At 40.4% G+C, this 27,903-nt stretch overlaps 3 protein-coding genes across 3 annotated transcripts; all 3 read left to right on the top strand.

The window, feature by feature from the left end:
• The first annotated feature begins 274 nt into the window (after positions 1-274).
• Positions 275-4,639, top strand: synj2bp (synaptojanin 2 binding protein). The gene is made up of 4 exons (XM_072366095.1): positions 275-452; positions 993-1,129; positions 1,335-1,430; positions 2,744-4,639. Exons 1-4 carry the CDS (start codon positions 401-403, stop codon positions 2,870-2,872), a joined length of 414 nt encoding a protein of 137 aa, XP_072222196.1. The 5' UTR covers positions 275-400; the 3' UTR covers positions 2,873-4,639.
• Positions 4,640-6,898: 2,259 nt separating this feature from the next.
• On the top strand, positions 6,899-18,583 carry LOC140270850 (deubiquitinase DESI2). The gene is made up of 5 exons (XM_072366088.1): positions 6,899-7,845; positions 13,489-13,561; positions 14,211-14,304; positions 14,395-14,536; positions 15,772-18,583. The coding sequence occupies exons 1-5, from the start codon at positions 7,807-7,809 to the stop codon at positions 16,006-16,008; spliced, it is 585 nt and encodes a 194-aa protein (XP_072222189.1). The 5' UTR covers positions 6,899-7,806; the 3' UTR covers positions 16,009-18,583.
• A 2,479-nt stretch (positions 18,584-21,062) lies between these two features.
• srsf5a (serine and arginine rich splicing factor 5a) lies at positions 21,063-26,431 on the top strand. Its single transcript, XM_072366082.1, has 8 exons — positions 21,063-21,176; positions 22,297-22,431; positions 22,517-22,587; positions 22,951-23,100; positions 23,700-23,769; positions 25,214-25,287; positions 25,372-25,476; positions 25,589-26,431. The coding sequence occupies exons 2-8, from the start codon at positions 22,306-22,308 to the stop codon at positions 25,902-25,904; spliced, it is 912 nt and encodes a 303-aa protein (XP_072222183.1). The 5' UTR covers positions 21,063-21,176; positions 22,297-22,305; the 3' UTR covers positions 25,905-26,431.
• The last annotated feature ends 1,472 nt before the right edge of the window (positions 26,432-27,903 follow it).

Below are 27,903 nucleotides of genomic sequence, written 5' to 3'. Positions count from 1 at the left end.
CGATGATGTACTTTTCCCCCTCAAATGTTTCTTCAACATTGGTCATTAGTTTTGTTCCTGAAGATGATAGATGGTGAACATGTGTTCACATTTTCATGTGTAAATGCCTGCATTTACATTATTGTTTAGCTTTTTTTTATTGAGGTAAAAACTAATGGGTATATCGTCCAGTACCGTCTCGGGTTCGACGTTGGGAAAAGTTGTAAGTGACATTAAATTCAGTCATTGTAGTTCAAAGGTCAGTCTGCAGTTCAATCTCTTACCATTGGGGGGCAGCAGCTCCAACGTCCGTCTGCACCGGAGGAAGCAAAATCGAAACTCCTCAATGAGTTCACCTTCAGATAAATAGTTTTGCCCCCCTTTCTCCGCGAGCTTATTTTTTTTTTTATCGTTTGACGCAATGAATGGCTCTCTGGACTTCGTGGACATTAAACTTAAGCGAGGACCGGCAGGTAAGAGGAGAACTTGTCGCAGAGTTAGCATAAAGTGACACAGATGCTAGCTGGCTACGTAGCACCAAAAATCCTGACAAGCTGCTGTGTGTCCTGAAGCTAACGGCAAGTTTTCAAATAATGGCAAACCTCATCTTGACATGCGTGACTCGTGTTGTGACAAAGTCCCAACTGGGTCGTGGAAGCTCCCAGAGCTTGAATAAGAAGACGAGAAGGCGAAGTTTCATGCACTTTGACGATGTTCAGATCTTCAGAAGGAGTCGGGATGACTCTGCTGGACAGTTTCTTCCATGAACCCAGTGGCATGTTTAGCTGGAGGAGATTAGATCATGTCTACCTCACAGCTTGTCGAGCAACAAATGTGGTGTTTCCTCGAATACATACATTTGAATGGCAGTGCAGTGTTAGGAGTGTACTTTGATTGGATCAGCAGCTGGTAAACTACTGGTATTGTGCATATTGGATTTCACTGGTAATATCAAACCTATACGAATATCTGTTTTTCTTAAATGCTTTTTTTTTTTTTTTTTCTTGTCTTAGGCTTGGGATTCAATATAATTGGAGGCGTGGACCAGCAGTGTTTTGTGAATGATAATGGCATATATGTGTCTAAAATAAGAGAAGATGGAGCAGCAGCGCTGGATGGAAGACTTGAGGAGGGAGACAAGATCCTGATGGTAATATATACTGACATTTGTTAAGGAGTTTTTATTGAAAAGGAGGTCATGTAGATATTTGATGGATGTCACCTCCACATTACCACATAAGTGTCTATCAATATAGTCATGATAGTGAACCTAATGATTAACTTCCACCCAGCTGAAGTTCAGGTATTTGTTTGAAGATGACAGTGATTTGTGTTTTTCGTGTGGGGTGTTGTAGATAAATGAAATCCCTCTGGAGAATCGGACACACAAAGCTGTGGTGGAGCTGTTCAGGACGGCAGGGGAGGACGTGGAGCTCCGAGTTCTGAAAAAGGTTGCAGCCATGAGTGTTGTGTTTGGTTTATTTTGTTATGTTTGTGTGTGTGTGTGGTTCTTTGCAGCTTTAATCCAGCTCATGCAGTGTTCAAACAGAGCGAGCCAACACAGTTAATTTCTATCACTTGAATTTTACAGATATCCCCTAAATGCCTTGCATGTAGGCAAGAGAGAAAGCGTATGTACATCTCTAGAGCGGTGGAACTTTGCTGGACTCATCATTTGATTCAATCATTTCTTAATGAGTCAATGCATCTAAAGATGCCTTTCGATGTCTCGTGTCCTCAATTTACTGTATAATTGCACACAGCTACTTTTTCATTTATAATTGTAATCGATCAAATCAGTCCAAAAAGCTCAAAGCGTAGCAGCCTGAGTTGCTACAGCTTAGCAGAGGCAGGTGCCACATGCTGCCACAGCCTTACAACGGCTGCTGCCGCTGTTTGTGAAAACAGTGGGGCGTTCTGAGCGCAGACACACATCTTTTACAAGAATATCGAGCCTGGAATTGGTTGGTTTTGTGGCACATTTAAAACGCTGTACCAAGTTGAACAAGCTTGTTGACAGAACTTAAAATGAACGGTACACAGCGAGCGTATGCGCAGGCATGTCACAGACCGCAGAGGAGAGGGAAATCTTTAACCATTGTTCATTTACACAGATAGAAGCACATTAACAGTCTGTGGCAGCAGCTGGCAGCCTCTGGCAACAGCTGGCAGCCTGTGGCAACTGCCTTGGCAATCTGTGGCAACTGCTCTGGCAATCTGTGGCAGCAGCTGGCAGCCTGTAGCAACTGCCCTGGCAGTCTGTGGCAGCAGTTTGCAGGATGTGGCAGTCACTGACAGTCTGTAGCAACAGCTGACGGCCTGTGGCAACTCCCCTGGCAATCTGTAGCAACAGCGTGTGGCAGCAGTTGGCAGCCTGTGGCAACTGCTCTGGATGCTTGTGGCAGCAGCTGGCAGCCTGAGGCAGCAGCTGGCAGGATGTTGCCCTGCAAAGCTACAGCAGATAGTGGTGAGCTGTGGAAGCGGCCGCATACAGTCGCAACAGCCTTGGCATGAAAGTTGCTGCATGTGTTTACAGATACTAAATGTGTGTTATATACACAAATAAGTCAAAGTAGTGAACTATCGTGGAAGCCTTTCCCCATCAGAGTGTAATGAGAGGGACACCAGTCTTCATTACAGGATTACAGTCTTCAGAGAATTTAACAGTTCAATTCAAATTGCTTGTGACATCATCAAGCACTTCCACGTAAACATCGCTTCCAGTTACGCTTTAATGTTTTTTTTCTTGTTTTTTGTCTTGCAGTCGACTCATCACACGAATGGACCCACAGACTCACAACCTGAACACCAGTCTTCCTTGCCTCTCATGGGAATTCTAGCATTAGTAGGAGCCATTATTGTCTCTGTAGTCATTTACAAACGGCTCAATTAAGAAGCACTTTTAACCGAGCCGACAATGTCTACATGTTCGTTTTAACATCAAAAACTTTGCTAAATGCCAAAGAATGGAAAGAGGGAACAAAGTCTGAACAGTAGACTTTTTTTTTTTCGATTAGCAGGCAACGGTGTCCCCAATGAGTTTCTCCGTATTCATGCATATTTTGTGATTAATGGTAGCTTCTTGACAGCCTTCCTATGAAAGAGGACATTCTCTTACCACAGGAGATTTTGAATCGAGAAATCTGTGATGTAAGGAGAAGAAGGATGAACACATTCCTGCTGCTGAGCTGAACTGACCTCCTATCGAGAAACAAACGGCTTCCCGCACAAAGAAGTCGTGTGCAAACAACTGCAAAAACCGTCAGTCAGGTTCAGACCGAAACAAGTTCCGGAGTCAATTTCAAACCTGAAAGACTGGTTTGTGCTCAGTTGCTCGAACGCCACTCGGTACCTCCGTGACTGAATAGCAGATCTGTTTGTCGGCGTGAGAGTAGCCCACTGTACTTTCAAAATTCACTCCCCTGGGTTTGGGTTTTCATTTTGCTTGGTTGCATAGAACAGCTGGAGGCACGTCTTCCAGATGTTCTCTTTATACTGAGCTGTGGGAACTAGAATTCCTGCAAGTAATGCGATCCGTTAACCCATCAGATAATTTTTTCTTTAAGTGCCTTCTCCTGCCTTGTCAAAGCAATGGATTTTGTTGCTCACATTCAAAATGAAAATCAACCCGCTACATCCATAAATCCTTTTTTTTTTTCTCTCTTAACTGTCAGCTAATCCTATCAAAAGGCCAGACCCAACAATGAGATAGTCAGTTACAAATCCATTTACTCAATACATATACGTTTAAAAAAAAAAATGAAAAAAAAGCAGGTCACAAGTGATTAGTTTGATTTAAAAAAACAAAACGAGTGCAGACATTCTCTAAAACACCTGGAATTTTTAATCAAGACTTTACTCAAGCATGGGCCAGTGGTGCATCTGTTAGCGGACTATTTTTAGCTGCGGATTAATACCCAGTACTTGCTTTCATTAGTATTACGGTCAGCAGTTTTGGGATTGGCATGTCACTCAGTGCAATAGTTTGGCTCAGCTCACTGATGTATTTTTAATAGTATTTGGATGACGGTGGGGCTCTGTGACACAGACAAATAAACCATTTCATTTAGAAAAATCAATATATTGTTGATTTTGGTCTTTTCAACAGATTTTGTCAACTGTCACATCACATCCAGGCTTGTCCACACGCTCATTCAACGTATCACCAAGTACTTTAAAGAGTTTGTTGTAACGTGTCAACCAGTCACTCAGGGTGAACCGTCACTAAGTAGCTCATTTTTCCCACTGGACAGTGGAACGTTGTCCTGATCGTGTGTTGTTGGATGAATATGGGCATTTGAAAGAAGCTGTGTGACAGACCAACATCTTCTTTGTCAAAAGCAGCTTATAAATGAGTTTGTCAGTGAATTTAAATGTTTTTGTTAATTTTTTATAATTATTTTTTTTTCTTTTTGCACTTGTCACAATCATGGAACTCCTTCATTAACAACCACAGAGCAGGTGGATTAGTCGGGTGAATGCTGGGTGTCCACTGACTGTATGTGGTTAGCGTTTTCTGTAAATACGTATCGTGTCACTCTGCTAAGTGGGATTGTGAATATTTGCAGTATGCCACAGAAGTAAATCAGAAGCACTAATAAATTATGCAAATAGTTTGTGTTTGACATCCAGACTCCTAATAAAAGTCATGTTGAATTCACTTGCTGTATTTTGAAGTTGTGTATTTCTTCCAAATCTGCAGTATAACCACCGCACAGTGCTGCTGATGGGCAACAGAAAGTGCTGTTAAGCTTATATGGGTGCATGTTTTTGTTAAAAGATTGCAATCATCCATAATGGTCAGAAAAGTATCCACGAATGGCACAGTACGGATTCTGAGTCGCTATCAAGGATTTCCCTGAAGCTTTATCCACATACTTTTCAATTTAAAAGATGAGATTGAGATGAGTTGAGCAGAAAAAGACTGAAAAGAGTGTTTAATGCTACAAGTGATGAGATTGAGATGAGTTGAGTAGAAAAAGACTGAAAAGAGTGTTTAATGCTACAAATGATGAGATTGAGATGAGTTGAGTAGCAAAAGAGTGTTTAATGCTACAAAAAAAAAACTGGCGGAACGTTGCTTCTTTGGCCAGACGATCCCAGGGGCTGATAAAAATAGCTTAGTAATAGTGTTTCTCAAGGGAAATTTGCAAGCATTTGGGGGATTTCATCATCTACAATGTATCATATCGTTCAAAGATTGTGAGAATCCGGAGAAATCGTTGGATGGACACCAGGCTAAAAATCAATAGGGTCCATAATCTTCAGATGGCAGTGCATTATAAAAACAGACAATTCTGTGGGAATCACTGCATGGGCTCAGGGTCATTTCTAAAAACCATTGTAAGTCGACACGGTTCATCACTGCATCAATAAATTCAAGCTCAGTTCTGCTGTGTAAAGGAAAAAAAATAAAGACAGTCTAGAAAAATCAGTCTCTCTGGGCCCACGCTAGGTTAATATGAACTAAGGTGAAGCAAAACCTTTCATGTGACATGATTCGATGCACAGGTCAAAGGTGAAGGTATGGGGCTGCATTAATGCATGTGACAGAGCTCTCAAGGTCTGCAGATGGTTTGGAATGCAGCAGCTTGCTTTCCAACCAGTTCTTGTAAATATGAACACATTACCCTTGTGCTCGCTTCCCTTCATTAGCTTCCTGTTCCAGTTGGAGCCGATTTAAAAGTGCTGCTGTTCACTCATAAAATATTAAATGGCTTTGTGAGGCCATGCATACTCTTGTGGACAGTGAATTCTCAGGAGATCACCCCCTCTGTAGGTCCCGAGGCTCAAGAAAAAGGTGGTTTTTGAGCGACTCTTTTCATACTGCGGATTATTATGGAACAGCCCATTAGCCAGATATTAAAATGGCTAGTACAACTGAGGTTTTTAAGCTTAAGACCTACTTTTTCCCCACTACTATCTGTCTTTCTTAGTTTGTGTGCATCTTTCTTTGATGTATAGTTAAAATTATTATCTGAAATGTTTCTTTTGGCACATCATTTTAAAATAACAGTTTTTACCCTGTTATCGTATTTTTCTTGCAACGAACCATGCAGAATTAAATGTCTTATTTACTGTTATGTCTACACAGTAGAAATAAAATAAAAAAATAAAAGTAAATAAGACAGTACAGTACAGTAGACAGTACATTGCTCAACCATATATGGCTTAGGAGCAATATTAGTTGCCATTCAGACAAGATCTTTCTCGGGGAAAGTCTTGCTTATTTCAGCAACACAATGTCAGACAACATTCTGTGCGTTTTGCAACCACTAGGTTCTGTGGTAAAAGACCGTAAACGATAAATTGGCCTGCCTCAAATCTAAACCCTTCACCTTCTAAAACTTTAACCACATTATTTACAAAGCACTTTGAATTGTTTTGTACATGAAATGTGCTAGCAGCACAGATGACGTATTAAACACAAATTATATGACGGTACAAGGAAGTGTTTTCGATGTTTTAACAGTAAATGGAAATGTCAGCGTATTGGCTCCAAGGTATTATGTTGACTTTCGTTGGGTTTAAATCTTGTTTTGAAAAGAAAAGAACTTGTAAAGTCAGCAAACATTTATGACTCAAAACGGATGTTGTGCAGGTTTATCTTCAAAATAAAAGTGGATAGTGTGGAAATAAAATAAAGTACAAAACCTGTTGTCTACTTATACAAAGAGATTTAAATTATTTCGTCACGAATCCTGCTGCAAATAATATAAACAGCCCAATCTAATAAAACTCTTTCACAAACAAAACAAAGTATTTTGGCCTCTCTCTGATGGAGCTTAAACTGTTTGAATGTATCCGTTTCGGCAGCATAAAGCAAAGAGGAGAAAATGTGGTATATTTCATCATGGTGTTGGCTGACATAGACAGTGGGGAGTCTTTTGTCATAAAATGTGCTCCTGCACTCCCACCAGCGGCTCTGTCTCCCGTCAGCTGTTGGAGGATGGCTCGGAGGCAGATATGATGTAATCAGCCAGAGAATCAGAGCCAGAGCTGGATTGCAGGCGCACCACACGGACGCATCTCGGGTGTTAACAAGACTTTCCGAAAACACATTTCACAGCCTTCATAAGGTGTGTGTGTGTGGGTTGGGTGCAGGTCGGCGTTGTTGGAGGAGTCATGTCGCAGAGGTTTCAGCCGGCCGGAAAAAGAAGAGAGGATACTGGATGAGGGCCAGCAGCAGCACCGGCCGGGGATGCTGCTGAACTTGACTCCCTCTACCAGCTGCAATTCACCACCATAGCCCATGAGTCCTCTGTCTCACCTGCTCGGCCATCCTCCGCGGGAAAATGACCCGAAGTCCGCTTCAATCGTCGACATATGCCTGCTCTATCTGTCGCCTTTTCGCCCACGATGACAGGAGGTTGCCCGCTTTAGATTTCTACACATGTAGGCCCCTCGTGTCGCTTTGGATCACATTATCACTTCTGATCTGAGGTTTTGAGCCGCCGTGGTTGCTGTTATTACGCAAGTGGACATCCTGCTATAATCGATTCTCCAGATATTATCGGAGCCCGGACATGGGCCGCGTCCACAGCACCTCGTATTGCCCTGTTGGAATCTGAGTTTCATGCTTTACTGTCTCTACTCGCCACAATGGCCCTGTGAGAACTATAGAAACTCAGGTTCTGAAGTTTCTCTGGACCTTTGACTATCTTTACGCGCAGCAGAGTTGTGTCCTTGCTCTTTCTCTGCTGGGGGAATAAGCTGGACCGCTGCCGTCCACCGTGTGGCCCCTCGACTTCACAGGGGTGTGGAGGTGCTGACAAGCGGCCAACGTGGAGTTAAGGAGCTTTTGCCTTTCCACGTCAGGTTTAAACCATGGCCAATGAACCTGTCATCCTTAACGTCTATGATATGGTAAGAGTCCATCTCAGCCAAACTGCACTCACTTCTTGTATTGGGCTTCTTCTCAGTTTTCTGTTTCTGGCAGTGGTTATTTGTCAGGAGTCACCAAGTTTGAAGATAAATAAATAAAGTTCACCATCTTTCAATTCTAATGTTTACTATATCAGGATATAGTAAAAGTCATCTGGCCCTTACCAGGTCTTAGAATTATGTAAATACAACCTTAGGTTAACAACAACTTATAATATATTACACTACGTCATAATTTAGTTAACAAAAACTAAGCCAAAGTGAAGAAGGAGTGTGTGATGTCCACCCTTACTGTTTCCACAGGAATTAAGACGGAAAGTAGCAGCCAGGTGTTGCTAATCAAATGTACTTGATTAAGTGATCAGCAGCAAGTGTGAGCGCCTCTATAAAAGCAGAGGTTTTGTCACTGTGCTGGTCTGGAGGATTCAGATATGTGTTAACATAATGCCAAGGAGGAAAGACATCAGGAATGATCTTAGAGAAGCAATTGTTGCTGCCCGTCAATTTGGGATGGGTTATAAGGCCATTTTCAAACTATTTGGAGTCCATCATTCTGCAGAGAGAAAAGATTATTCACAAGCGGAAAACATTCAAGACAGTTTCCAGTGTTTTTCCCAGCAAGTTCAACTCAAGGTCAGACTGTGGAATGCTCAGAGAAATAAGAAAAAAAATTAAAGCCTCTTCTCTCAAAGAAGAACACGGCAGCACGGTTTAGTCTTGCAAATTTGGATCTGAACAAACCACAAGACTTCTGGAATAATGTCCTTTGGACAGATGAAACCAAAGTGCTGATGTTTGGTCATAATGCACGGCAGCATGTTTTGTGAAAACCAAACACAGCATATCAGCACCTTATACCAACTGTGAAGCACGGTGGTGGAGAGCTGATGATTTTGGGCTTATTTTTGCAGCCACAGGACCTGGACAGCTTGCATTCATTGAGTTGACCATGAACTCCTCTGTATACCAAAGTATTTCAGAGTCCAATGTTAGGCCATCTGTCTGACAGCTAAAGCTTGGCTGAAATTGGGTCATGCAACAAGACAATGATCCCAAACACAGCAGCAGATCTACAACAGAATGTCTGGAAAGAAAAAGGGTATTGTAATCGTCCAGTGTAAGTCCAGACCGCAACCTGACAGAATTTTGTTGTAGTTTATCCAAGATTATATTTAGCTAATTTAAAAACCCTTTTTAAAAATTTCTTTGTCTGTGTTCGCGTCTTGATACATAAAACAGAACTGAAAAAAAACGGTGTATCTGCCTTTCCTTGTGACTATATGTGTCCAGTGACATTTATAAGAAAGTGGAGAGAAAAGGTAAAAAGAAAAATCTGCCATTTACTTCAATGCAGGCCTGCCAAATAAAAGCTTCCATCGACCCTCTGGCCTCTGCCACTGTTCCATCAGTTCACATGATATGCACACACAAACACACATTAGCAAACAAGCGTCCTCATTCAGACTTGTGCCCACTGCTTGGTTTTCACAAACTGTACAGCTGAGCAGTGTGCTGTTTGTATATTGTACAGCATGTAGCTGCCCCAGCCCATGGATTACTACATTACATAAAAAAACAGTATAATTTGTTTAAAAAAAACACACATATTAGCCTATGATACCCCCCCCCCCATCCCGAAAAAAAAAACCCAACAAAACAATAACAACAAAAAAATTCCAGATTTTAAATGTCTAATGAATAACCCTGTTTCTGAAAGAGAGCCCTACACATAAACATATGGTAGACCTTTAGCAGAGGTATCAGGGACCTTTTATTTGGTCTGCTGGATGCAGGTGGTGTCATCTGATGGTGGGTGGGGATATGGGCTCGGTCAGATTAGGGTATTCATAGGCCTCCATTTGTTGAATGAGGATAAATGTGAGTCCCAGGCCATTTTAACACCATTTTTTTCCATGGCTAAAACTCCAAAATGTACAGACATATGCGAACACTTGAGATTTTAGGGGATTGATAAAAGCCGGAGTTGGTCTTTAAAAAAAAAAATTACATTTAATTTATATTGTCCAAGATCGTTATCTTTTTAATCATAAATATATGATATTCAACAAGAGGAGCTGTGTTCAACCTCGTTATAGTGAAAGCAATTATATGAACCACTGATTAATTGTGTATGTACTTCTTAGAAATGGAACATTCCTCAGTGAGATTAAGACATTCAAATAAACCATTTTCCCCCACTAAAAGTGTTGATTGTGTGTGGCCACACTCAAGGCCTGGTGCAGTTCTGGACTTGTAGCTCTATACGGATATCTCAAGCAGATGAGGACCTCGGGTTTGGCGGCAAGAAGTGACAGCTGCTCAAACAGCTGATTCAATCCCAGTGTGCCTCTGCCGTGGCGGGACTTAACAGTGCATGTCGGTCTCGTTGAACAGGGCAGTTGAGAAAGGCGATGACAGTCAGATTGAGCCTTAATTACTTTGCAGAGACTTGAACACAAACTAGAGAAGGCAGTGGGATGACAGTGAGTCATACCAGGAGGGAGAGGATGAATCGATCATCGCCAGTGTGACTGCAAGACAAGCAAAAACAGAGGGGCAAGAGGGAAAAAGCTCCACTGGGACTCGGTTGCTTGGTGCACTCTGGGGAAATTGAGGCAGCTTTTTGATAGGTAGCTTTTTCGTTTTGACTAATTTCTCTTAGGTGAAGGAATTTGTCCTCGCAGATTGTTTTCTGCCGGGAAACTGGGTGTGGGCTGTGTTTCTATTCATTCCTGATGTGAAAGAGGAAAAGCCAGAGATCCAATAGGGGAGAGGTCACTGCAGGAGCATGATGAGACAGAGTTATCTCAAAGTAATGTGATGGAAATGCTTTTATTGGATGACTCTGAGCCCAGAAATATGTTGTATTATTAATACAGGACAGCTGGGGCAGCATGGATACATCTTAGCATGTTTTCTCTGGGGTGTCTAAGAATATGGGTGTGTCAGTGGGTGTTGGGTGGTGCAGCTGTGGTCTCTCCATAAATTATCTCCTGGCTGTCTGCAGTGAGGGGGCAGGAAAAAGGCTCATAACAGCACCAACCCAGGCTGATGGCTGAATATTCCTGCCCTCGACCAGAGCCTGTGATTGATCGTAAATCAGCCCCGTGAAGGATCCATTAGTGGCATCTTCTGCGCGGTGCATTCTGGGGTGCCGCTGCTGTTACAAGTCGAGATAGAAATAAGTAGATAAATGTAACAAATTATTGCATCCTTGCTTTAGAATGCATGACTTTCACTTACCAAAGCTGAAAAGCTTCAGGGAGATTGAAAATCTACTTAGTTATAGAGTTATATGCAACAACATATACGCAGAAAAACAAAGTATGTCACGTTGCATTGTACTGTTTTCATGACATTTTCACAATCATTGAAAGCAACTGTAGAATCCTTTGAAAAAAAAAACATTTGAACATGTGGACAAGGGGAAGCTTAAGACTGAAGTATAAATCTTTCAGTTATCAGTTGAGTTGCATACAATGAGGTAAAGTAAAATTGATAATAATCCCCGTAACCTGGTGAAACAACCAAAAAATGGCATCCTTTAACTATTTAAGGGCACCCAACATTTTTAATATACATAAAACTTGGGTCAGTAACTACTTGGGCTCATAGTTCATGTGTAGACAAACAGTAATTAGTATAGTAAAAGTAAATGAAAACATACTCAACCTACGGGTAAGTTAACAAACTTCCAGTGAACATCAAAATGTTGACATGTATCTGTCTTTAAACTACCTCAGTTGAATGAGGAATGTTGTGGCCGCCATGGAAAAAAAATGACACACTCACTTTCCGTTGGCATTGTTTCAGCTGTGCTGGTAAGTCATTTTAAAAGAAGAAGATAAGGAGGCTCTGAAAGAGGCTGTGCTCATTTCATGAATTTCAGTCTTAACTCCAGGAAGGCGCAGCTCCCTTCCACAACCTCAACTTGTATCTACATTGAGGTTTACTGTAAATAACCAGCCTATAATTAGTGATCTTTTGAGCAGCTGGTGGGCAGATCTTGTTACTTTATCTGCAGAGACTGGATCACATTTCTGCATTTCCAATGTGTGAGCTGAGCAATACTGCACGATACTGAACAAAAGTCTTGAGCTACCTGACAATTTCTCGGCATTTTGCTTCAAGGAGTCAGACACATATTTTTTCCCATCTATGAAAAGTGCCAAAGATAACACAGTTTGACAGATATGTAATGTTTTTTTATTCCAATAAACTGATTTCAAAAGAGCTATTAGCCTACAACTTGTCTTAGTTCTACATAATGAGCACTGTATCCTTAAAGATTTGAGCAAACTGGTTGAGAGGAGGACAAAAAACTATCTGCAGTGAATGAGCAGCATCTGAAAGTGATGTCCTTAAGAAATAGAAAAAAAAACTTAAATCTGACACAGCCTTCAGTTGATCCATCTACTGTTCACTGAAGCCTCATCAGAAATGATCTTCATGGAAGGGTGGCTGTAAAGAAACCATTCTTAAGGCAAATAAACAGGAAGAATAGGGTGAAGTATGCCAATTGACACTAGAAGTGGACTGAAAATCAGTGGCAACAAGTCTTATGGAGGGATGAATCCTCCCCAGAGTTCAGACCTCAACATTATTGAGGCAGTTTGGGATCATCTTGACAGAGAACAGAACAAAAGGCAGACAAAATCCAAAGAAGAGCTCTGGAATGTCCTTCAAGAAGCCCGGAGAACTATTACTGAAGACTACTTAAGGAAATGACAAGAAAGCATGTTTGTGTTGAAGAATAAAATTGCTCATGCCCTGTGTTGACTTTCAAGCTCGTTAGAATTGTAAAACCTCGTAGTTTTCCTAATAGCCTGTATTTCCATTGACATTTGCACAACCCTAACCCTAGTCCTCTAACAGTATGTTTATTTTCTTGAACTTTATCTGGAGAAGTTCAAAATAAACAGCTGTTATAATTGGCTTTATTCTTAGACATTATAAATTCATATTATGTATTTTCCTAAATAACCTATGTTCCTAGCTGGTACTTTTCCACTCTGCTCATACTGCACAACAGATGACCTTAAATGGTCCAAGACCTTAGAAGGACATAAACAACTGGGTCAGACAAAACATCTCTATTAGGGCAGATAGGTCTGGTACATTAGATCCACGCCTAAAACAGCACTCACACACACACACATTGTTTATCACATCCAAAGAACACAACAAGGACAGCAGCTGGCCTGAGCATGTCACCCAAAACTGGCCAATTATACTCTGACAAGTGTGAAAACAACTTCTGTGAGATAAAGCTGAATATAAATATGACATGTTTCCGGATAACGGGGCTCGGCCTGACGGATTTCCTGCGGGAGCTCTGGCACTCCGAGTCCAGCGCTGCAATATACTTTACTTGTGACCACTAATAAATACTTTTTTAATAAACGATTTCTCCAGCTTGTTCTTGAGCTTCCAATGAAAAAATCGGGCTAACACAGCTGTTTTAATCAGTTATTAACCCTTTTATGTAACAATCCAGTATCAGACAGAATTTTCTTAACTATTTAAGGTGACAGGATGAGAGCTTGTTTTTGGAAAGCATGTTTTTAGAGCTGCTGCTCTGCTTCCTCTTCTTGACTGTGTCTCTCTCTTCTTGTTTCCCTGCAGTACTGGATAAACGAATACACCTCCAATCTGGGCATTGGAGTCTTCCACTCAGGCATTGAGATTTATGGCAGAGGTAAGACAGTGGCTTCCTTTATTTTATGTCTATGAAATCCCATTATATGTTTCATGCGCAGAATCATTGCATGTAGTTAGATTTGTGCGAGGCGGCTTTCACAGACACTGACGAAATCTGAGTTTAAAAATGGAATATGAAATTGTGTTCATGATAACATGACCCCATTTCTCTTGGTGGAGTCACTACTGACTCACTCTTGTTTATGTGTGCTTGCGGTTTGAAAAGAGGGGCAGAAACCAGCGTGAAACTTGATCACAGGGAATCCATTATGACCTTGGAACCAGATACATTGGTTCTGTGCACAGCAATATGATGAATAGTGAAAATAACAGGGCAGAATTATTGATTATATTAATCTGAATACCGACATCATCCATATTTTTCTTCAACTTTATGTACGTTGCTTTCTTAAACAGCACAAATAAGACTGGTATCACAGTCAGAATAAATCAGAGGCTACGTAGCTAATAATTTAAGCCTCTCTATGCAGGTTTTTGTACCCTGACGCTCATGACTATTTTCCTTTCCAGGCCTAATGATTAAATCACAGTGTGTCAGTTAACGTAATAATACATAATTACAACTGTTAAGTGCTTCCATTCGAAGGACTAACCTGTGTTTTGCATCTTTGTCCTCTGCCACACAGAATTTGCATACGGCGGTCATCCCTACCCCTTTAGTGGCATCTTTGAAATTAACCCGGGCAATGCTGCTGAACTGGGAGAGACTTTCAAATTCAAGTGAGCGTGCCTCATTTTAGCATACAAAGTACTGTGATGTTGTTAATGGTAGAGATAAGTGTGCTGATGTAACTCTTTGCATTTGAACAGGGAGGCTATTGTTTTGGGAACGACAGACTTCACGGAGGAGGACATAGATAAAATCATGGAGGAGCTCGGTAAAGAGTTCAAAGGGAACGCCTACCATCTAATGCATAAAAACTGCAACCACTTCTCCTCCTCGCTGTCTGAGGTCAGTCTCATAGATTTGTGCTTCTCCTATGCAAAGAAACAACATATGAGTAGAAACAATATATTCTCATTCCCACCTTGTGACATAGAAGTATCAGAAGCCCTCCAAGGCAGTTTTCATCACTCAGAGCAACCCTTTAACGTCACTTTCAGATGCACAGGGGACGCCACTATAACTGCATATTACCAGTTATCCTTAAGCAATGATAGTTAATGAACGCCGACAGGAGAATGTCCTACAGCACTCACTTGAGACATGTTTCTCGGATTGCTATGGGGGGATAGTTACCCAGTTATCAAGCATGAGACTTGTGTTCGTGAAGAACCATGGCAACGCCGTTTTCACACATTAGTACTTGGTTGAAGTTAGGCTTTGATAGTACTTGGTTAAGAGTTGGCAATAACAGTTATTGGTTAAGGTTGGAGAAACAATATGGTTAGGAGACCTTTACGGCTCTCCTAATGTCTCATCCACAGCTTGTAAGCCTTAAACTCCCCACCAGCTGGTTAGCACTGAAGAAGCCTTTCAGATGAAAAGTGAAACGTTTTGAAGAACCAAGAAAGAAGGAGTATAACTGCCTTTTAGTCAGGGTCTTATGATTACCATGACCAAAAAAATTGAGAATCTACACCAACATGTCAGATTTTGGCATTAAAATACACAATAAAAACTATTAAATTGTGGAAAGCTAACATTTTTTATGTTGCCATGGTGACCCATTCTGCAAATGTTGGGCAGGATTCACATGGACGTGATGCATCAACGAGTCCTGTGAGTGGTGTTTTTTTTTTTTAAAAGTCCTTCTCATGTGGACCTGATCCAGTGCAGCCCTCTTTTGTGAATCAGCTAACAAACATGCTGCTATTTATATCAACAAAATGCATAAAGGAAGTCAAAGGACTATCAAAATGTAAACAATTAAGTCTACTGACACTCTAGCAGAGAACTAGCATAAAGCCACAATTACAAAGCAAGATAAATCTTGATAGCTTTTTAAATCACATGCAAGTAAACACAATCAATAAAGGACGGGTAAATGTAGGTACAAGGCAAACTGACTTTAAAACAACAGCTAACATTGTACTTACTTTCATTTATGAACGCACATCAACACGGAAGAAAAAACAGAAAGAAAGAACGGTCTTAAAGTCTCGAGGCATGTAACAAACTTCAATCTAGGAGGTGGCAGTAATGCATCTGCAATCTAATGCTTCCTGTCCAATCTTTTTTTTCAGTTGCTATGTGGACGTGAAATCCCTCGCTGGGTCAACAGACTGGCATACTTCAGCTCATGTATCCCCTTCCTGCAGAGCTGCCTCCCCATGGAGTGGCTAACCCCAGCTGCCCTGCAGAGCCACATCAGCCTTGGCCTCCACAGAGAGGAGCAGAACGAGTCGAGCGACGAGGATCATTCGTCGCCATCCGGCGCAGCTGCTGGCTCCTCTCACAGCTGTCGCCACACCAGGGTTTGAGCTGCCCCTCATACGCTGACCTCTGGACCTATTTGCCACTGATCCTTATGGCTTTAGTTGGCTTGAACAACCACCTGACCTCATACTGTTTGGCCTCTGAGTAAAGAGACAAGAAAAAGAAGAGTCTCCTCTTCAGGAAGGCAACTAATGCCAGATACTACAGAGACCTGAAGCGTGGCTCAGACTTCGAAAAACAACCACATTCTTAGTCTTTTCCACAAACTTTGTAACCTTTGTCAGCCTTGTTCCCTGCCCTGCCTTCAAAGCTGCTTTTGTAGAATAATTTCATGGGTAGTGACATTACTTGGAAACTGCTAACCTGCTCAACAAGTTCTCGTTAAATAACCTCTTTGTGGCCTTCAGTTGATATTGTGGACTCTTGCTTTTGTTCGTGTGGAACTTTTCTTTGGGGGCTGACCAACTAAAGAGGCTTTAATTGTTCTTTGAGCTCAGTCTGAACAAGAGAAAAAGTTGCATGTTGAGAGAATTTGAGAAAACATCCGACTCTTGGTCCTGGTCACGCCATCAAAATTGTGTCTCTTTTAAAAATGTTTTTTAATTTTTTTTTAATTCTCTTTATTGAGGAGTTGTTTTAAAAAGTTAACTGGCATTAGGGGTGAGTAACCACTTCCTCAGTGGTTGCAAATGCTCAAAAGCAAATACTGACAGATGCTGTTCAGACAGCTTCAGGCAGCCCAGTCACTATCTGTGAACACCTCAGAGACTCAACCACTCAACAAAAATTTAGCTACTATCCAGACAATTATTGACTTGATGATGGAATACACTTCTTGTCTACACTTTTTATATTGAAGTGATATTTATACTGATAAAATGTGATGACTTCCGGGATAGAAACTGTTAATTTACACCCAGAGATGATTCCTGGGTTAGGGAGGTCTAAACACTCTCCCATGATTCAAACCGTTAAAATGAAACTGTCCTTAAAGAGAAGAGCAGAAATCAGTTTCTCCGCCCACAAGAGTCCAACTCATGTCTGTACAGTTAATGTGAGTTTAGCTTAGCATACAGACTGTAGGCCTGGCCCTTCACAGCTCACAGTTTAACACACTGTATATTGTTTTTTTTTGGTTTTTTTTCATCTGCACAAAAGCAAAACAATGAAAATGACAAATCGGGATTTATTTTGCATGCTCAACTGCATCTTGTTTTGCATCAGCTGCAAAGTTCTAGCCATATGCAATGCGCAACAGGTGCTGATTGACAAGGTTTGATGCCTATGGAGGGGGCCAAACGCATTCCTTTTTCCAATATTTTTGTCTTTACATTAAGGACAACCCTGTTCCTAAAAAAAAAATGTGGATTCTGTGTAAAGTGTAACAAAGAACAGAATGCAAAGACACGCAAATGATCAAAGCCCTGTATTTAAAAGAAAATGGTACAAAGACGTATCTGGGGTTTGAGTTGTGAAAATGTACTCCAAAAATATGTGCTCATGTTTACCACTTTAAACACCAAAAGCATTTTGGTGATGAGGAGGCCAGCGGCTATAGTTTTAAAAGTAAAACTCTTCCCATCCTTGCTTGATGCGGGATTTCAGCGACTCAACAGCCTCCTTTGTCATATTCTTAATTTTGTAATGAACAAAATCTTTTCAGTGGCTCACTCTGCCGGACTTGGCACTGTTTTGCTGAAATAAGCAAAGCCTTTCACGAAAAAAAAAATCTAAAAGACATTTTTGTACTAATTTCAACTAAACATAGGGTTTGAATAATTTGCAAATGATTACATTCTGTTTTTCCACCAGTTGTCCACCGTGTCCAATCATTTATGGAAAGAGGATTATATCCTACAAACATGATAGCAGTATCAGTCCCTCACTGTCACAAGTTTGAGTTGGATCTATTTCTGTTGTGGTCAGTTTACAGAAAGCAGTGAAAGGACAGAGAACTGTTGAAGTCATTACTCATCATGATGGAGGATGACTTTACTGCAGTGAGGAGAGCAGATTATTATGAAGGGAATATATGATGTCATAAAATGATTTCTTCTCATTGTGAAGTTGAAGCAGAAAGAACTGCTGTAGAATGACAGCATCAGTAACTATTTTACCCTGAACAAGAAGCTGTCTGTGTTTATTGTGTCCTTGGTGGTGCTTGAGGTCACATGGGATTTGGATCTTCTCCCAACCCTGCTGTTGCAGTGTATTGATGGACAGCTACCCTTTCTCGGGAAGGACATCACATGACTTTTAATACTACCGACAGTCCTCTAATTCTTGTTGAACACCATAAGAAATGGAGTTGGAAGTGCAGATAAATCATTTGACTTCTTCATGTTTTTGAATAAACTATATCCTAATTTAGTTTGGACATACAACTGTCTTACTCTTCACCAAGTGTATTGTGTTCAGACCTTTGGTATGTTTTTAGTTGATGGGCCTGTACAGTGATCAATATTATGTGCTCAAAAGTCTTTAGCACTTTCTACTGAGCGAGTCAGACAGGTATTTTTTTTCTATCGTACAGTGTCAATCTAAACCTTGTATTTCTTTTTCCTAACCCAAGACAATTTCAAGATTGATAATAGTAGTACAATAAAGAGACGGAACATGTTTAGCTTTTTCTGTTGTCTTTTTAAAAACATTTCTATCTATCTATCTATCTATCTATCTATCTATCTATCTATCTATCTATCTATCTATCTATCTATCTATCTATCTATCTATCTATCTATCTATCTATCTGATTCTGAGCTAAACTTTTTCAGTTTATTTTATTCCTCTGTCTATGAAATCACATCTGACCTCTTCACATAACTGTTTTCCCCAAGCCCAAAACTAATACTATTCCAACAGATTAACAGATTAAAGGACAAATTTGTTATATTCTCCAGATAATACGAAAAGTATATGTAAAATAGAAATTGCAAAATACGGTGAAGAGAAAAAACTACGTTGGTATGTGGAATACTTTAGTCGATTATATTAAATTGAGACCGTAAAATCAGAATGTCTGAGTCGGGAATTTTTGTATTTCGTTTCCAATAAAGTTTCAAAACCCATTGAACACCTCCAAATTCTCATAAAAACAGAAGGTATCTTACACACAAAACGTAATATATATATATTTTGTTCTTGTTATTTTGTTACTTGTCAGTAACAAATTACATATTTCCGTTTGCCCCTTCTTTGTCCTTCTATCTCCTCATGTACCGCAGACGAGCAACAGATTAGACCTGGATGAATTCCTGATTTCTCCAATTTGGTGCATCGTAATGTGCGAGGACTCCACAATTTTTTTCGTTGTCTCTCTCAGTTTTCTTTTTTTTTTTTTTTTTTTAATCAGAACTTTATTGACAGTTACGGAAATACATACAACTTAGAAAATAAAAGTTGAAAATCAATTATCCATCTTACAGAAAAATAGATATAAAAATTAAATGCAAAATAAAAGAAAGAAATAAACTACATAACCATCACCTAGAGGTCTGCTTCGTGTAGATTAAAGTGAAATAACTAATTTGATTATTTTGGTTGATTTATCTATTTTTTTTAGTTTTTCAATGGTGTTCCAGTATGATTTAAGATCTGTTATTTTGAAGTTACAAAAGGGGGGTTTGGTCTTTTGCCAAATAATTTTGTGTAGATTATATTTTGCTAAAATGATGATTACATTTACTATATATTTTTCATTGGCTGTTACATTCAGATTAGTGACTATAAGAACTATTTCAAATTTGCTCAGAAAGATATTTTTCATCTTTCGGGAAATATCTCTTTGTAAATGGAACCAGAAAGAAGTGACATGGAAACAATCAACAAAAATATGTTCAATGGTTTCACCGTCGCATCCACAATATGTACAAACATTGCTTACAGTAGGAAGAAATATACAGACATTTTCTTTTTAAGGGTAATACTGATAGAATAGAATTGTCTTTATTGTCATTGTACGGGGTGGTACAACTACATTTGAGGGTGTTCCCGCAGAGCTACTGTGCACAACAAAAACAAACACAATAACAAAAGACAAAACCAGAAACATTGTTTAGACACTGTTTAGATGTACAATTTTGAACAGAATCTCTTTTATTTTGTTTGCAATTATATATTGATAACGTAGCAAGAAGATCAAGATCCAAAGTGTCTTGTCCATGAGAGTCCACCGATGTTTACATATAGGAGTAGAGACCGGAACAAGCTGGTTTCTGATAAAAGCATCTATTGTCTGTAATTGGGATGCCAGCAATAGTAGGAGAGCTGAGTGTTACAGGTAGAGAAGTAACTGATAGTAAGCTCTGTGCTAAAGAGACAACACCGAAAGGAATAGATTTGATCGCTATGTCAAACTCTTCTCGAGAAGTATCAATACCATGTTTTTCAATAAAGACCTCATAGGAGTAAAATTCACCAATTGTATTCATCAGAGTATTTACTGTGTTCAGATTATTTATAAACCAGCTCTGCAGAAAAAGTGTTTTGTTTTTGTGTACTACATACATATTGCTCCAGAGAATACAGTTGTGAAGTGAAAAGTTGTGTTCATAGATCAGATTCCAACATAACAGAGTTTGTTTATGGAAATCGGTTAATTTCGCAGGGAGTTTACCTATCGAGAAAGAACATAATAACAAAAAGTTGAGACCGCCAACAGTAACATATAAATTATTTGGGATAATGTTCCACATGCTATCTGGGCATTTAATGAATCTTTTAATCCAGTCAATTTTTATAACTTGGTTTAAGTGCAGTAAATGTCAGAACATTCAGACCTCCTTCAGCTAAAGGGTTTGAGGCAACATATCTTTTTGACTCCACAATTCTAAGGGACTGCAAATGCAGCATGATTATTCTGGGTTGCCAAATATTTGTTGCATCCCGTTTCTGAGTTCTAGTAAGATACGCTTATTCAATTCACTCATGGTGCACGTGAGGACCGTTTAATTTTTTCCACTGGAGAGCAACTATCACACCAAGTACTATTACTCATTTTACACAACCCTGGGGTAGAGTTTTCAACTTTAAAAGGGTTAAGCATTACCAGCGGCAACTGGCAACGTCAGGGTAGCGATAGAGTTTCCGGTTCCTTTCTCTGCAGAGTCATTCGCCATTTTGTTCCAGTCGAGAGGGTGACCTACTTTTAGTTGCAGCTGACCAGCGGCGTAAACAACAATACCGAAGCAGCTCCTGCAGGAAAAACAAATTGGTGAGCATGTTTGGAAAATGACATTGAAGAATTTTAACAACGTTTTTAGATAGCCGACCCGAGGGTTTTTGACTCTTGAATACGGACTTTAATTTTCTTAAAGCTAATGTTAGCTGATTTCGGCTAACTGAAATCGACCTCGAGGCGGAAAAAAAGCAGCCTTAAAAAGCTTGGTAAAAAAAACGGTAAAATATCTTAATATCTGGCATATTTTTACGCTTTCATCCGTTTGATTTCATCCGTTTAAACGTGACTTGGTTAAAGACGGGATTGCGCATCTTTTGTGAAAATGTCGTTTGGAACGTTTTCTCAGCGTGTGCTCGTAGTGAAGGACTGCAGGCGTATGCTGGGCCCAAATGGTCGATGCGATCATTTCGGCATAGATCAGTCAGTTTTTAGCAATTGTATTCGGGTTTACAGAGATCCGATATATGTTAAAACATTCATTTATACATCTGTCAATATAATTAAGTAAAGTCTTATAGTCAAGGAACTATAAGTTGCATTGCTACCAATACGGAGGGGCACACAATTTGAAAAGCTTTTAATTGTACTGTAAGTTTAAAAATGACCGTAATTGCTAAGTAAAAAAAAAACATAGAATAAGGCCCAAAAAAGCGTGCGCTTTTAGCCCATATGAGCGCGGTGCTGCGGTGTTGCATTGGGGGAATTTGTAGTTGGGTGAAACGGGCCAACTTTAAGCAGCATGTGACTGGTTTCAGCGTCTTTGTTCCAACTAATTAAAAGTACCCGGGCAAACTAGAACTGGTTCGACCACAACTGGATTAACGTTACTATTGATCGCTACCAAGCCTGCTCGGATTTAATTGAGGGTTAAGTCTGTTTCTAAACATAACCCTTGAGAAACGCTTTCTCGACTGTTTTCACAACAAGGAGAAAACTCGCCACAGCTCTTGAGAAATTACCACCAGCATAATGATTAATCAGTAACCACTCAGTAAAGCTCCCCTCCATGGGTTAAGGTTTAATTACGAATTTGTGAATAGTAGTCACATTTGTTCCAGTCAATCTTGCACATCTCCCTCACCCACCAAATGCTGCTTATCTTAATTGTTTCTTCTTCTTTGGTGACCTATTTGCCAACATTCTTTCATTTCAGAAAAGAATTATGAGCGGCAGTCGTGTCTTCATTGGCCGCCTGAGCCCACACGCCAGAGAGAGAGACGTAGAGAAGTTTTTCAAGGGATATGGACGTATCAGAGAGATCAATTTGAAGAATGGATTTGGCTTTGTGGTAAGTTTGAAACCACTTTATGTCAACAATATGGTTTTTGCCTCTGAAATTGCATTTTCCACCCCCACCCACTTTTTTTTCCCAGGAGTTCGATGACCACAGAGATGCAGATGATGCTGTTTATGAGTTGAACGGCAAAGAACTGTGCAGTGAAAGGTATTTATCTTATCTCAGTTGGTTCCGGCACATTCGTTCTTTAGTTTGGCATGTTTTCGCAACCCTGCTGGCAGGATCTGTGACCTGTTGCTCCAGAGTGCCATCACGGCACAGGGAAATTTGGCTGCTTCCTGAATACTTGCATTAGCTTTGGTCTGACTTGAGCAACTTTTTTGAGGAACTGGCAAGTGGCAGCTGCTTTGTGACTTTCCTACTGAAAAACGAAGTAGAGACATGACTTAAAAATATATCCTCAGTTGTTTCTAAATTAGAAATTAGTTCAAATTCCACCAGTATGTTTTTGTTGTCCTTTCCTTTGATTTTTATCTTTATGTATCTTAAGACACACCTGCTCTTTCATAGGGTCACCATTGAGCATGCTCGCTCCAGGAGAGGAAGAGGAGGCGGAGGAGGAGGAGGCGGCGGTGGTGGTGGTGGTGGTGGTGGCGGCGGCGGCGGCGGAATGGGGCGTTTTAGCAACAGCTATCGCCAGTCTCGCAGCAGCGGATCCAGGTACATGAGACGTGGATCATCTTTTGTTTCTTTCCATTGAACAGTAAAATCAGCAATGCCAGTTAGCCCGTTATGAGTATTTCAGTCTCTGAGGATGTTCAGATGACTGTCTCGTATTTTTTATTTTTATTTTTGTAGTCATTGAAATAAGGAAATGGCAAGCTATATGATCATGAGAAGGAATAATTTTTATATATTTTTTTTTAACCTTTCACCATAACAAGCTGTCAAATGGATCCCTGTGAAATGTATCTATAGTTATATAGATAGATCCATTTTATAGCTTCTAAAAGGAATTTCTGCTTAAAGAAAACTTAAACGTGTTGTAGAACTGTTTCAGTGCCATAAACTAGAATAAGAAGCAAATGAAAGTTTGTTCCTCTTCTTCTGAAACAAATTCAAATTTTGGCACAGCTCTCTGGCAGATGCAGACCAAATGTGACAACTGTGAGTGGAAGAGGTGCAGGAATGGACAAGTTTGCGGCTTAGATTTAATACTGACAGTGTTGTAGTTTTGTGAATGAATTTGCAGCATCCACAACGAAACGCCTACGCTTCTCACTAAAAATGTTTCTTCCTCTTTTTATTTACTCGTATAGGTACGGCCCTCCTGTGCGGACTGACCACAGGCTCATTGTGGAGAACCTCTCCTCTCGGATTAGCTGGCAGGTAAGAGATGGCACAATGAGCTATCCCACAACACACTTAAAAAGGGAAAGAAAAATAAATAAATCGATATTGGGCATCATTTAAGATGTTTTCATAGTGAAGCAGTACTCATTTCATGGGCTGCGTTATTGTAATAGAATTCAGATTAAACAATATTATCATTAATTGACTTATTACAGTAGAAACCCCCCAGTGTTTTCTTTATTTTGTTTTATTTTATATTTTTTTAAATCACTTTTTTTCCAGACAAAACACATGTTACTGCTGCTGATGAGCAAACTAACCAAAACATTTAAACATTTTTTTTTTTTTTTTTTAAACAGCTGCTCTGATATCCTTTGTGTCAGAGGTAAATAAACACCCTCCACTGGGGTGTCAGAAGTGTGTAGCGCCCTCTACTGGTTGTTTTTTTTCCCTGAATAGTGTTCATTTGGTGCCTCTCCTTACACGCAGTTGCTGCCGGTCTAAAGTCTTGGCTGGGCCCCGTAGCGGGTGAAAGTGGTCTAGCGCAGGATACGGTAGCCTTAGGAGGTCCGTAGCCACATTCTGGAGGTTCTGTGGGCTGGCACCCCGACTGCTGTAACCCCCCTCAAATCCATGGTCCCCTACACTCCCATTTGGGTCTTTTTCTGTGGCTGCTGGAGCTGGGGGGGTGTTGAGTCGGGCACACACCCCTCCCCTACTTTCTCTCTGGTGGTTCCTTACTTGTGGAGGCCGGATGCTGAGTCAAGGCCGAGGGCGTTTCTCGAGGGCGTTTCTCAAGGGCTTTACACTGCATTGGTTCCAATTTGCTATTTGGACAAGTGGCTCTATGCTTATGTCTCCCTGGGTTTGGAGCGGTAAGTAGCATAAAACTCATGTGATTGGGTTTTTTTCAGGGTTGGGAGGTAAAGGGGTGTAGAACTACAGTCTCAAAAAGGGAATAATGTAAACAGTTGACCTCTGATGAGCCAAATCCTTTGAAAAGTTTACATTAACTAAAGGGAGCTCAAAATCAGGATTTTGCCCACTTGCTACCTTTTTGTTACTTTTGCTTTCCAAACCTTCATAAATATACAGGTTTGATGCACAAACTCACACATAGGTACAGTATTTGTTAGCATACAAAAAATTCTTAAGTGTGAACCTCAGATCCTATAAAGAAAAAAACTCATCTGCGTCTCACTGAGTAGTTTAAATTTGTTTTAGTTGATGAATTCAAACATTAGATATGAAATCCTGGAGCCAGTTAATCTTCTCTGTGGCTCTTTTGTTTACATGGCCTCCACTGAAATGGGAACATACCAAAAAGTGGAGAGAAATCAAATTGAATTAGATATTCGTTTTTCTGTTTGTGCTGGTTTCTTGCAGCTTGGTCATTTCTTACCTTCCAGGTCCTGAAAGGCTCTCAGTGACACATGGTGTTTCATTCTGTTGCTAAACTGCCATTATGCTTTCAAAATAGGACCTGAAAGACCTGATGAGAAAAGCAGGAGAAGTTACTTTTGTGGACGCTCACAGACCCACCAAAAACGAAGGGTGAGTTCCTCTTTTGTGAGGTAAACCTCGTGTTTGGCTTTTGTCTTCGGTGCAAAATGCTGAGTAATGTTTGTTTGAATCCAGGGTGGTTGAGTTTGCATCCCGCAGTGACATGAAGAATGCCATCTCCAAGCTTGATGGGACCGAACTGAATGGACGGAAGCTGAAGATCTTTGAGGACAGCAGGAGGTAAGTTCTAGTACCATTTTAGTCCAAATGAGCTTAATTGTGAGGTAATAGAAGTGTGTTATTTCTGGTTTCTTATGACATTGCTGTTTTCTCTCTCTTTTCCCAATCACAGCAAGAGCCGCTCCCGCAGCTACTCTCGTTCGAGAAGTCGCTCCAGGAGTCGCAGCCGCTCCAGGAGCCGCTCCAGGTCTGCCAGGTCTGGAAGATCTGCCAGATCTGCCAGTCGCACCCCAGAGAAGAAGACCTCAGGAGGAAGCAAGCCAGCAGGCAGATCGCCATCCAGGTCCAAATCTCGCTCCAAATCCCGCTCCAAGTCTCGCTCGCGTTCGCCCGCTCCTGCTCAGAACAGACAGTCTCGCTCCAGATCCCGCTCACGTTCTCAGTCCCGCTCACGTTCCCGCTCCGGCTCGGCAGACAGTAAACACTAAGATGGGTGCGTCTGTAGGTCGTAAGATAGCCGATTAGATGTTCATGAGCCTAAATGGTGGCTTATTTGTTTTTAATGAAGGGGTGAAATTGCCATTTTCTGTGAATTCTTTAAAGAAAAAACATCCGGTCATTAATGTGGATGTTTGACTTCGGTTTTTATTTTTTTTTCTTCCACTGAAGCAAAATTTTGTGCTAATTTAAACATTTGCAGTTTTTTTTTTTAAGGGCCCCTTCATATCAGTGGTGACACTCATCACAGTCCTGGAGTCTGTTGTAGGCGTCTGATGTGTTTTGATTCCATCTACTTTGTGCTTTTCCAAGTCTTAGTGGGAATTCTGTCAATTCCTCAAAACTTTAATGAGTAAATTTTGTGTTTAAGTCGAGCTCCTCACTTTACTGTGAAACATTGATTACGCTTGTGACGAGGCGCATCCGTGTGTTTTGAACATAAACATTTAAGCTAGTGATTAATTTCAGCTTTCCTTTGTCATTGTTTTGGAATCTTAGCATTTATTTTCACCAAAAATGTGTATTTTAGTCTGTGTTTTGGGCAGATTTCATTATTTACTTTGTCTACAATCTACGTGATGCTGAGGATCTGACAAGTTTGTCTATAAATGTTTATTAATTTGATACTAATGGAAACACAACTTTTTTTTTTTTTTTTTTTTTTTTTGGGGTGTAAAATGCACAATGTGCACACAGTCTCTGCAGTTGAACTCAATAAAGCTTTCATAAACTGAAAAATTTGTTGGCCTAAATCATTGTATCCTACAGTATTGGTGCAGCTCAAGTTAGAATAAGGAGAAGCAGAGCTTCAAACAATTGTACTCGCCTGAAAGAATGCTGTCTTCAAGACTTTGTCGGCAATGAAAACTGTTGTAAGGAGAAAGTCACTGGGTTTACATGATGAGATTAACTTGATTATAGCTATAGTTGGGTTATGCTCCTTATCTGAGCAAGAGTAATTATCTTTTGTTACATGGCGGTGAATGAATCGAATCACTGGCACAAAGCATGCAATACCACAGTATATAGGTGGCGCTGTACCCATTTCAACTATCGCTAATAGAGCCACTTCTGGTTGACGTCATCACCGCTAACAACAACAAAACTAAGATATTCGAGAAAGATTACTAACGAAGAGCAAGATGAAGCTACGTTCCTCTACATTTGTGATGAGCATGGTTATTGCACAACGGCGCATTCTCCATCGCATTGTTTGTTTCTTTCTGACGGCGGCGACAACAACGATAATATGTCTCCTTCGATTTCTGGTTGACGATCGCGGGAAAAAATCTCGAGCATGCGCAGAACGCTCGATCCGATCCACTGTCGTCTCCAGGCACGTTCAGCGGGCAATTGGATAGAGTTATCTCGGGGTCTTGATTCGATCGAAAGTAACCCGATCCGATTCAATTTCTTGTCAGATTAAGCTGTCTACATGAGCTGAATAACTCGATTTTCTTGTAATTCAGCTATTAAGACGATCTGATAGCCCACATGTAACTGCACTGAGTGACTGCACAAATTCTGGTTAAATAACATTGATCTGATATCTTATTGTATTTACGGTTTGAGCCAGTGGGCCTCTCACTGTTTCAGGAGGAGCGCCCGATTACATGAACTCAAATACATCTTAAATTTGTCCTTTAAGTGATTTTATGTCCGTTTATTTATCCTTTAATCTGCAGACTTGTATTTTCAAAGTTGCTTGAGATCTTTTTTTTTTCTCCGTGTGACATGTTCTGTGGTATGTTGTGTATGTGTGATTTGTTTCTCAACAGTTGCGTTTGTCTTTTTGTCATAACTCTGTATCCAGTTCTGTGTTTCTCAAAGAGTTTCTGTCTGCGTTCTGTGTTCTCATTTCTTCTGAGTCATTTTATGTTTTTGTAGTCATTAAATGGGTATTTGTGATTGATTTAGTCTCCCTTTCTGAGGACTCCCTGGACTCGTGCCCAGTTGACCCAATGAATAATCCGCCCTTTGGACTCTGAA

The sequence above is a fragment of the Leuresthes tenuis genome, unplaced genomic scaffold (assembly GCF_036924035.1).
Source record: "Leuresthes tenuis unplaced genomic scaffold, fLeuTen1.0.hap1 SCAF_15, whole genome shotgun sequence".
In the NCBI taxonomy this organism is placed as follows: Eukaryota; Metazoa; Chordata; class Actinopteri; order Atheriniformes; family Atherinopsidae; genus Leuresthes; species Leuresthes tenuis.
The sequence above is the reverse complement of the archived record's forward strand: the minus strand, read 5'-3'. Positions and strand labels throughout refer to the sequence as shown.